The sequence below is a fragment of the Zosterops lateralis genome (genome assembly GCF_965231275.1).
Source record: "Zosterops lateralis genome assembly, chromosome: Z".
In the NCBI taxonomy this organism is placed as follows: Eukaryota; Metazoa; Chordata; class Aves; order Passeriformes; family Zosteropidae; genus Zosterops; species Zosterops lateralis.
In genome coordinates, this window is record NC_139800.1 from 20,032,995 (window position 1) to 20,045,186 (window position 12,192).

The 12,192-nt window shown below is 41.9% G+C and overlaps 1 protein-coding gene across 1 annotated transcript in view; it reads left to right on the forward strand.

Moving 5' to 3' along the window:
* Positions 1 to 5,210: 5,210 nt before the first annotated feature.
* Positions 5,211 to 12,192, forward strand: part of GOLPH3 (golgi phosphoprotein 3) — a gene marked incomplete at its 5' end in the record, with an annotated part of 32,351 nt that continues 25,369 nt past the window's right edge. Inside the window, one exon of the mRNA XM_083883080.1 lies at positions 5,211 to 5,426. Coding sequence (XP_083739206.1) covers positions 5,211 to 5,426 — 216 coding nt within the window. The remainder of the gene's footprint in view (positions 5,427 to 12,192) is intronic.

The window sequence follows — 12,192 nt, forward strand, 5'->3', positions numbered from 1 at the left end:
GAACATTGTCCTTGAATCATCCTAAGGGAGAAGCTTAAAAAATGGCTATTGGAAAAGGCACATTGGCAAATTTTGATTTTATAAATTGACAATTTAAACAATGTCCAAACAGTTGGACACTAAAAGCCAAATGAGAGTTTGCTGTACAGCTAGAAAGAGTCACCAGTAAGTAGTTTTTTACTTAGAATATTTTGCTGTTAGTGCTGGAAAATGCTTTCCTAAAACCAAGAAGAAAAACCCAGCTGGTCCGCACTGGCTACTGAAGGATTTATTTAGTAACCAAAACAACAGCATGAGTAAAACAGGTGCAGCTGAAACTGAAAGAGACAATATCACATTATCACTGTGTACCAGACACATCTACGGTCAGTTGATCATTGACTCTGGTTTCTTCCCACATACAGTATCATACACAAGCCCACTCACTTTGTCTTGTCTCTCATCTCTGATCTCCTTCTTCTTTCATCACTCTGTACCTTTCAACATCTTGATTCTTCTTGGCAGTGAAAATCCTGTTCTTGGAGATCACACTGATAATATTGGATAGAAAAAATCTCACAACAGTTTGTTTCCAGTTCTTTGCTGGCATTAATATGTAGTCTAGCACTCAAGCAGCACGTGTGTAATCAGCATGGTATTGAAGAACTTTTGGCCTTAAGGAATTCCTACCACCATTTGGTACTGGTCCTTGGGTTTCTATACATTGTACTCCAGCACAGTGCTCCTTAAGCAATGATCCTGTGCCTATATATGAGACTACCCTGTCAATAGATCCTTGAAACCATACAGGGGAACATGGCCTTTTTCTTGCCTGCTGTTTTTAAGTCAGATCCTCACAGGGATTCAGGCGATGGCTCCACCTGACACTTGTTTTTAGCGGCCTAATTGGGAGTGCCAAACTTTCACTGGGAGGGAATGGAAGACACAGGCAGGAATGTAAACAAGCTTGACTGGTGAAACTGCTGGATGGTGGAGCCATAAAAGAGCTGAAGCCTTCTGGAGAACAACTCCTGTTATCTTGTTGTCAGCTTTGAAACATGCACATCCTATTAATCTAACTGTTCTTCAGGAGAAAATCTGCCTACCTATATCTTGTGATGATGGTGTGACCGGAGCAGTAGGATTCACCCTCTGTGTCTGAAATTCCAGAGCCTGGTACATCTGTTAGGCTGAGGTGTCTGCAATTTCTTGCTTCAACCAGCTCCGTGTCATGTTTCTGGTGTTCAAGTTGTGAAACACTTGTTTGTATTTACAAGAATGTGAGCTCCTACCTCAGGTGTTAAATAAATAGTTACTCTTTTCCTGACCTGCTGTCCCAACACACACTTGCAAGTAGTTTACCACTCACTTTTCCTGACATAATCACTGAAGTAATCCCTGCTCCCATGGAGAAGCAAACCTGCAACTAGCACAACAAAAATAAGGGTTTCAGATTCATGCCTTTGCTCTTTTCCCTTTTATTTCAACCTCCCAGTTGGCTAGCAGCAATTGAAAATATCCTAGCTACTTCAGAAGACTACTGCATTCTGTCAGAGATGGACTAAAGAGTAAACTAGGATGCATTACAAGGTCAATTTACTGCAAGATGAACAAAACTATTTATAGGCCACAGCCTGTGCTTTTGTGTTATTTCTTCTTAACAGAGTGTTTTGAAGATTTTGGGCTCAGCTCTCTGGATACCACTGGCACTGGGATGGGGGGAGGAAGGGGAGTCTGCCCAAGAAGATGCCCAGGGACAACCCAAACAATGTCAACCACACATTGCAGTGTTGGGGGCTACAGCCGTCTGAACTCCTGATGAAGCCATGCAGGACTCAGAAATATTTTTCAAATACTGCTTGGCACTGTAAAATAAACTGCAGTTATTGAGGTTATGACAAAGGATCTTCTAGGTAAGTATCCAGAGGGTGCTCCTCTCTGGCACACCAGCTCTCTGCTGTGTAGAAAGGATCAAAACCAACAAAATCATGTGCTGAAACATGTCTTGTTTACAATCTTTTTCATTCAGATTTTAGTTTTGTGTATCAGTGTTGCACAGGTATAAAAAATAAAATATCACTCAAAATTCAAGTATATGTGTTCTTAATTTGATTCACAGTGAACTTCTTAGTTTATGTTCATCAGGTAACGAGTCAGAACTGAAATTAATAATGAAGAAATACAATGAGGAAATTTCACACATTTGTGTGAAATTGCACCATTCAATTTGTGCAAACATTGGAGTTTCTAAGTCAAAAAAGTGACTGTTAGGTATAAGGAACTTCACTGGACACCTCATCATAATAAAAATGAAACTGATCAACAAAAAATTATTAACCTATAAGTGATCCTAATTTGTTTGCTTTTGTAACAAAATACAGAAAAGAGAGCAAATCAATGTTATAATTAGCAACTATTTTTAAAGATTGATTTTTACGATACTGAAAGTAATGATGGGTCCTTCGAGCCCTTCCAAAAAGGATCCAAAAAAACCACCCCAAAAGAAAAAAAAAAAGAGCTAATAATGGACATTCCATTACTTAACCTTTAAAATACAATCAGGACCAAATGAAAATATACTTAAATGCCACAGTAATCCAGTGGGAAAGTGAAAATAATTGTAACAGCCCAAACAGTGCGTTCTATTGATAAAAATGGAGATAATAAAATTGCTTTAAGATACGAATTAGAGAAAATGTAAGCCGTGCTTGAATGTGAATTGAATGTGGGTACAAGGCAAATTATATCAAGGATATTACTAAAATGAAATGTAAGAAGTGTTAACAGTCCTGTCAGAAAATGTATTCAACAAATAGCTTTGCATTCTGGGAAAATAGGTAAATATTATCAGACTTGATAAAGATTAAATTCTTTCCAGTAACAGTACTTAAAAAAATTTAAACAGCAGCACTGCAGCTAAGTAATTTGCATCAGTAAGCCAGGATAGCTTGCATATGGGTTTTTAAAATAGCTTTTTGGAACCTCTTTTTGATCTCTAAATATGATTCTCAATAAACTTGGGAGCTCCAAAGAACAGGAGGAAAACTTAATACAGTGACTATGTTAAAAGAAGGCAAAGGGAATGACTCAGGTTAATTACATGCCTGTCATTTGGACTGTAATCCTCAGTAAAATATCCAAGTTGCTCAGAAAGGACTAAATTGATAAATGTTTGAGTTTAATTACAATTCAGAAATGACATTTCCAGGAAACACATCTTGTAGTGCTATTGTGGTATCTCTTCTTCAAGCAAACGTTAATTTGATAAAAGTAACAGTGATGCTATATCCTTCAGCTTAGGTTTGGCATTTGAGCTGGTACAGCAGTACATCTTAATTAACAAAAAACCCATAAAGATTTCTAAAAAAATCAGAACATCACATAGTAAGTGGACTGTGAATAATCAGCAGGCCTCAAAAACCAGAAGAGAAACAATCAGCAAACACATGCGCGATGATCCAGATCCTCTGGGGATCAGGACTGTCCATCTGCTATTCTTTCTTATGCTGCACCAAATTGTCACTGAGTCACAATAGCAGGGGATTCAAGAACTGAGAGTGTGGAAAATAATGAAAGCTAAAGCCACTTCCAGAGTGACTCAGAGCTCTTGGTTATCAGCGTCCAGTTAAAAAACAAACAAACAAACCAACAACAAATTAAAACACCAAACAAACAACTCACTAAAACCAACCCTCTATTTATTCACATCTTATTTATATATTAAATACCTATTTTACATATATTTGTATTTATGTATCTCACTATCGCTAAATGCAATAACTGTGAGCTAAAAAGTGTAAGCCATTCTTGCCTACACCATAAACACCTGTATTTGCAATAAATTACACTGCCTGAAAACTTACATGGGATTTAGCCTTGATAGGAATTCTTTTGAGTTTTTGGTATGCCACATACAAAAGGGCTCAAGGTTTGAAAAGTTGACAGCAGAGCTGAGGGGGTCCGTCCCCAAAATCTGAAGTTAAAACTGTTGAGAGCTCACCTGAATTCACCTGACAGGTACAAGTATATATACATAGAATCATGGAATCACAGAATTTGAGTTGGAAGAGATCTTAAAGATCATCTTGTTCCAACGCTCTGCCATGGACAGGGACACAGAATCACAGAATCAGCCAGGTTGGAAAAGACCTCTGAGCTCTTTGAGTCCAACCTGTGACAGAACACCATCCTGTTGCACTGAGGGCCACATCCATCTGTCCTTAGACACCTCCAGCTGTGGTGACTCCACGACCTCCCTGGGCAGTCCGGCCCAATGTCTAATCACCCTTTCTGCAAAGAAATGCCTCCTAATGGTCATCCTGAACCTTCTCTGGCACAGCTTGAGGCTGTATCCTCTCGTCCTGTCAAGACAAGAGGCCCTCATCACCCGGCTACAGCTCCTTTCAGGGAGTCACAAGGAGTGATGTGCTCTGCCCTTGACCCTCCTTTTCGCTACACACCCCTGGCTCCCTCAGCTGCTCCTTCCTCATCACACCTGTCCTCCAGAGTTTCCCCAGCTGCCTTACTCTTCCCTGGACCGGCTCCTCGGCGTCCTGCGAGGGTCCAGGACTGCTCACTGGGCACTCGAGGTGCCTCGAGGCTCACAGTGCAAACCCCAGGCTGTGGTCACTGGGCCCGCACACCTTCCCCCAGCCCCGCACCTCGCCAAATCCACCGGCCTCCAGCGCTTTCCCTGCGGGGAACCGGGCTGGGAGGCCGCGCCAGCAGTGGCAGGCGGTTTTGTGGCTGAACTCGAACGGTCAGTCATTGGAAATGCTGCCCGGGGACGTGGTGGAGTCATTATCCCTGGAGGTCAAGAGCCGTCTGGATGCGGCCCTGGCTGATGTGGTTTAGGGGTTACAGGGGCAGTTGTGGGCGGGCGGTTGTACTGGATCGTCTCGAAGGTCTCTTCCGACTTTAATGACTGTGTAGGCCCGGCACTTGTGGCAGCGCACCCCCACGCCCGAGGGCCGCGCAGCGCCCGCCCCGGGTCACGGCCGCGCTCCCCCGGCCGCGGGTCCCTTTCCGGCGCCGCCCCGCCCGGCGCTGCCACATCCTCCGCTGACATCAGCCCGCGCCGCCATATTGAGCCGCTGCCGCCGCCAGCGCGGCCGCCCGGGACCGGCCCGCTCCGCATGCCTGCCCCCGGCCGGGGCGCGTAGGGCGGAGCGGCTCCAGCCCGGCCCGTGCCCTCCCGAGCCGCCGCCGAGCCCCGCTCTCTGCCCGCCGCCATGACCTCCCTGACCCAGCGCAGCTCCGGGCTGGTGCAGCGCCGGACCGAGGCCTCCCGCAGCGCCGCCGCCGCCGACAAGGAGCGGGGCGCCGGGGGCGGCCCCGAGGATGAAGGGCGCCGGGACGAGTCCGGCGACGACGAGAAGGGCGATTCCAAGGAAACGCGGCTCACCCTCATGGAGGAGGTGCTGCTGCTGGGCCTCAAGGACCGTGAGGTGCGGCCGGGGGCGCCGGGCAGAGGGTGAAGAGGGGACGCCGGGATTTGGGGCGCTGTGGGAAAGAGGAGATGGTGGTGCGATAGGGGCAAGGGCGCGGCAGAGCGAGTGTGGCTGTGGGCTTGGGGCGGAGGGGATGGGGGACGTGATGGGTCTGGAACAGGCTGGGTGTTTTGGAGGAGGTGGGGAAAAGGTGCACGGATTTTGGGGAGAGGGAACCCAGCAGAGTTTGTAGCCCTTTGGTTGCGGGGCTCGCAGAAGGGCTGTCACTTGGATGGATACGTGTGAGAGGGAATATAGAGGGCCTGGGGCAAGATAGGGACCTGGATATGGGAGCCAGGACTTGAAGGCCTGGGTGGACCTTGTACCTTTATCCTCCTTCAGCTTATCCGTGGCTCTCATGTGGGAGACCCCTCCTGTGGGTTTTATCAGACAGAACTCTGGTACTTATGAGGTTCTCAAGTGTTCTGGGATGCTGAGCAGCCCTTTTCCACTAAGACTTTGCAGAGTAATGCATGTGAAAAATATCTTAAAACTGGGGGAAGGCTTGTATGATAGAAATGTGAGTAATGAGAAGTGTGTCAAAATGAAGAAATGGCATTATTATATATTTCTGTATTTTTACGGATTTCATTGCTTAATAGTTTGGCATGATACTGTAAGTCATTGAGGAGGGTGTACTTCCACCAGTGTGTTGGATTTTTTTTCATTTGAAAAAGGCAGTCAGTTTAGGAGCACAACACTGCGGAATGAGTTCTGTCAGGGAAGCAGTTTATTTTGATGTGGTGTATGATTGAAGCATAATACACCCTTAGTTTAGATATGAGATTTAGTATGGATTTGATTAAGCAACTAGCTTTTCTTTTTTTGTCAAGTAAACTTACTTTTGTTTTTTAATTTCTGTGACAAGTAAATAATTTAATCCAGTTCATTGATTTGAATGGGAGTCTCTTGAAACTGTGCCTGTTCACGAGGACAAGATAATATGGGAGGGAAGCTGGTAAGTTACTTGTTCTTTGACAGGGCATTGCATCTAAAATAAATTTACTGGTTGATAGTGAATAAAGAGTTGTTTTTTTGATTAATGTTTGCTTTTCGACACCTGCCATAGCAGCAAGCCTGAGTTCAAGCAGCATTTGGACAGTACTCTTGGGGACATGGTGTAACTCTTGGGGATGATGCTGTGCAGGGCCAGGAGTTGGACTCAGTCAGTGATCCTTGTGGGTCCCTTCCGACCTGGCTTATTCTGTGACTGATCTGTGTATATACCTGCTACAAGAGCATTTTGTTTCTCTCTCAGACTGTGTGTTTCGGAGCATATTCTTGTAGTCCCATTTTTTAGGTGGACCTTACCATGGTGTACTGATAACCTCAGTAGATAGGGATCTCTGCTTCAATGTATGAAGTTGAAGGCTTGTTGAATTGAATGAATATGAGCATTTCTCTTCCTACATGCCTGAATAGTTGGGGGAAATTAAGTTAGAAGTGGCAAGAGCAGTTGTTTGGCAGGATTGGCTTAGGATACCTTAGCTTGAGGAAGGTTGTATAAACTGGGTGATCTTTCAGCCTGTTTTTTAACCAGGATTGTGTGCTGAATCAGTGGGCATTATGCTGTGGAGGTTTCAAGGTGGGGAGCATTGTGTCTGCCCAGGAGCAATATGTGGCACAAGTCTTCATGGTATATCGAAAGGCAATAGTTAACATTGTGTCTAAAAGTCTACCTTTGTAATGGTGTGTATCAAGGTTATAAATTACCTGACTTTGCTAAGCACGGCGGTGACATACATTGCAGGTGATCTAATATTCTTTTGTATAGAAAAAGGAACTAAATTGTTACAGTGGCATGGATACCCGTAACTCCCTTGGGATTTTGCAGCGGAGACATGAGACAAAAAGAATTATAATGTCATCTCTAGGGCAGGCAGGGGGCTTAAATTCAGGAGCTGCAGCATACCCTCTTTTGAGCTTTGTTAGATGTGAGGCATTGGGATTTGGATTTTGGTTTTGGCCCTGCTTGTGCCCATGTGTAGGGGATACACGATTTAAACCATTTATCATGTGTTTTCTTCCAAAACTGGAAATAAAACTATAGGCTCATTTCCTAATATGAATATTTTTTTGTTCTCTGTTGTTCTAATGATAAGTAAGCAGAACTAACTTACTTGACACATCTGGAAATGCTTTCTACAAAGTCTTTACTTCCAGTAGAACTGATTCACTGTAGTACTTGAGTGAGACTTTCTCAAGAGGGCAAGCAAAGAAAAGCAATACAGGGTCTGTAAAGTGTAATTTTGAAATTATATGAAGTTTAAGGGACAGGCAAAGGCAAGTTTATGAGATACAAGCTTGACTGAAAGCCTGTAAATTTAAAGCTGAGAATATCCTTCCTGTTTATTCCAACAGGATAAAACAATTTAATGTTTACTTTAAAATAAGAAGAAAACCCCAAAAAGTAGACTGGATTGGCCAAAGAACATATAAATAAAAATTATAAAAACAAGGATTCTGTTTGGCCAAAGAACATATTTCCCTATAAAACACCTGCTTTCTCAGAACACTCATTGATACATGCATTGATAACATAGCTTTCAGATTTTTAGGTAATTTTAAACACTAGTGGATGTGGCTTAACTTCGTGTAAATTGTATACAAAATACCTCACATGTATGGAGCAACCTTTATAATTTCTAAGTGTGCATGGAAGAGTCTTTGCTATTAGGAAACAGCTTTTCAGGAAGATGCATTTAGTGCTGCATTGATGAGTTCAGTGTTTCCAGGAGACTGTTAGATACTCGTGTGAATCCTGTTTTCAGGGTGATGCAATGGTTGTAAAAAACCACAGCAAGACTTTAGAGTTGTCGTCTGGTTGCTGCTGCAGTATGGATTCAGTGATGGGAATTCCTGGCTGCTGTAAAACAAACATACCATCCCTCAATCCTATTCCTGATGTCTGAACACAGCTAACTGCATTCGTACAGGGTTCTTGGACATGGCCTTTTTGTTTGTTAATGTTGTGTCCCCCACCAGTTTGGCCTAATTAAGTTGTACCTAATGTATGTGTTCTGGTTGCTCTTTTCCGCCAACAGTTCTTCTTCAATCTGTATTTTCTGTGTACACATAACTATTTCTGTATTCCAAAGTCACGATAGGTTATAAGGGATATGTGCTGAAATACGTGCATGCTTGCATAGCATGAGGGATGTGGTGTCCTTGGAGGAACAGGTAATAAGCTGGAAGAAAATACACCTGCATGTATTGGAAATCCTTCAGAAATATGTCTGGAAAAGAGAGTCAGGTTCATCCATTTAGAGCTGAGCAGTAGCCAGTTGCTATAGGAATGAAAAGCTTGCACTGAAGTAAACCACCGCTGTATTGGGTAAAAAAACAGTATTGTGATTGGGTAGGTCAAAGTCACAGCAGAAGGGAGTTATGGTGTGGAACTACTGAAGCAAAAGAAGGGAGTGATAAATATTGGGAGTTATATTCTAACTTATTTTAAAATGATAGCTTAAAGATGAGTACAGGGTAGCCCTTTCATTACAGGTCCTCCTGGCATCTTGTAATTCAGTCCCATAAAAATGGAGAGGCTGGGAGGTGGTCCTGCTATGTAACTTGCTGCACTGAATTTTATCCTTGTAGGGTTTCTTCTGGTTGTGGGTTTGGGTTTGGTGGGGTTTTTTCCCTCCTCTTTGAAATTTTCTTTTGTTACTTTTTTGTTGGGAATCTATTCAAATACAGCAGTGCACTCAGCTGCTTCTATCCTTTATACAGTTGCCACAACTAAACAAATTCAAGCAGCTAGAGAGACCTGGCACCCACCAAGATAAAATATTTATTTGATCTGTAACTAATTCCTCACTTGCTGAAAGAATACTCATGTAAAGTATGCTGAAAAATAGATGGCTGCTGCAGTCTACTGCAACATTAAATATTTCTTAGATTTTGTACCCTTTTGTAGCTGAAGGCTAAAATGTCATTTGTGTGAGTGAAGTAACGTTAAATCACTTTCATTAGGTACAGAAATTGTCTTGGATCTTTGTTGCTTATGATTGTCCTTCAAAAATTTAATTTATTGCTAAAAATTTAGTTTTGCAGCATAGTTTTGTGTCCAAATAGGTCACATGAAGGTCTCCAGCTTATGATATTTTTCGCTGTATTGAAATGAGATATTTGGGAACTAGTGTGGCTGCTTCAGATGGGCTATTTTGAGCATTGATCAGATTAGTATTAAAATGTAATTTCTTTATTATTCTTGCAAATATGAGTGTCTCAATTTGTTTCTGAATTTTATATTTTAATCCTAAAGGTGCTTGCGTGAAAGGTTGACATAGGAATTTTGAAAACATTCAAAATGTGGGTGGTGTTTTTCCTGCTCTTAAGATGTGATGTGAAACGGATACTGTGATGCAGGAGTCTGCCTTACAAAGGGATTTGCCTTTGTAAGAAATTAACAGGTTTTGAACAGTCTTCTTTGTATCCTTTTAGTCTTTTTTCATCTCATGAAAACAGTTTCAGCAAGAGACTGAATGTCAATTTAGAAGTGCCCAAGTTTTGCTGGAAAATTTCTGAGACAAACAAGTGTAACTTGAAGAGGCGTCTACTGGGAATTCATTCGCATTGCAGTTGAAGAGTGATGTATGAATGTGTTGAAACCTGGACAAAGACATGCTTTTTCTCAAATGTTCTGGGCCTAATAACCAAGTGTGTAATGTCTGTGGCGAAAAATTCTTTCTTTCATAGTTGCCTACTTTTTGGTCTTTTTATTTCATGTCTACGGATAAATTACAGACTAGGAGAAGATAGGAGGTGTGGGAGGAGGAGTACTCTAATTCTCTTTGCTACAAGATGAATAAAATGCCTCTTTACCGTGCTGCTGGGTGAATTCTGCTTTTGGGCTCTTTTGAGGATATGCTGATCTTGAATCATTTGCATGCAGTTGGTGTGGTTATCTCTGCTTTCATAGCATGGTTAATCTGTAATCTATATTATTTTTCTATGGATAACTTTGAGTGTGGCAAAGTCCCTTTTTTATGGCAAGCTGTCTGGTGCAGGGCAAAGACAAAAACATTGTCAGAGCCTTTTTAGTTATATGCCTCTTTTTAGTTATGTAACTCTTCTTCCTGTCCCTTTAGCAAGCTGCTTTTATTAAACATTTTGAATGAAGTATATATATAAGAAAGTTTTGCTCTTTACTGCTAGAAGAGAAATAATAATGAAACTGAAAATAATATTTTATATTAAAGAAGTAGTGTATTTTTTCAGGTATTCTTTGGTCCTAATGTAGATAACGTATTACAGCATTTATTTCAATTAGTCAAGGTCCTGGACAAGGTAATGGATTTCTTTGCAAGGGTAAATTGACCAGACTAAGCATTGCAGACAGTATATTTAAGAATGACTTTCTTACAGATCAAATGATTTCTACAACACGTTCTCATCTCTGTGTTACATTACTGGGAAGAGGGGATGCTGGAATAAATGTGTTGCTTGGTTTCCTCTGCACAACATTCTCAGTCCGTTTTTTCATAAGTTTTAGTCAAAGAATAAAAGAATTAGTTAACTAGCCATGTGGCAAAACTGTTTGGTTTTTTTTTTCTGGCTTGCAAACAGGTCTGAAATAAATTTCAGTACCTTGCTTTCTCTCAGAAATATTGATAAAATGTTACTGCAGGATAATTTCACATGTGCTTTTCAGACAAGAATTATGAGATTGCACATAAAATAGTTCTCAACTGCTCTCTTCCTCCAGGTATGCTGTATGTAAGCCTGGTTGTGTAGGGGCACAATTGAGTCGCAGCACAAAATCACTGTGCTGTCGGTCTGAGTCTGAACCAGCATCGTGCATGCCAAATCTCTCCCATCTTCCCCAGCACAACCTATACTAAACCACTGTGTTTCACCCTTTTTTTTTCCCCTTCTTGTATTTGTGATGGACCATTGAGGTAATACACCCTATAAGCTAGGTCTTTATAATGGGAGAGGTGTTATGTTCAAAGCTGTCTTTTTATTTGTGAATGTTACAGGATTTATTCCATCACACTGGGAAATTAGTTGTCAGGCTTTTTGAATATCCTTCTGTTGCTGATACTCTTTTAAACACTTGTAAGCTGCTTTTTGCTATATGCTTTCTAGTCATCTGCCTTTATGGTCTTACTAGATAGCATCATGTAGTTATGTTATTTAGAGTCCTTAGCTGCTAGACTATCTTTTTTTACAAACCATGGAGGTTTGTATTTAGCTTGTCATTCTTGTACGGCACAGCACATTGCGCTTCCATTTTTTTTGTTTCGATTGACACTTGATTTTTACCATGGCACTTGCACACTGGGTAGTCTCTGGCAGGAGGGAAGCGTTCTGTATGTACTGTGTTGTAATTCCAGTTGTCTTCTGCAGGGCACAGTGACCAAGGCAGGTATCTGGTACTCATTGTGTTGCTTGACGTAAATGTCAGGATGTTCTGTCTGTACTCATCACTCAGGAAGGGGGAACTGCAACTACATTGCCTGAGCTGGATATTTAAATGGAACCCCTGCTTTAGCAGCTTCTGCAAACTATGGCTGAGACTTCCAGTTTACAGTTACTGGAAGTTAAATACTAAATAGAGGAACTTGTTCCTTTCAGTGTGAGAACAGTGCAGTGGGTGGACTTCTTATTTAGCCACATAACTAAGATGTTGACATGGCGTTATTATGAGGTACTCTGTGTCTTGAAAATTGTTTGCACCTGTGGAGATGGGAAACAAGTGAGGAGCTAGAAGCTTGTTCTG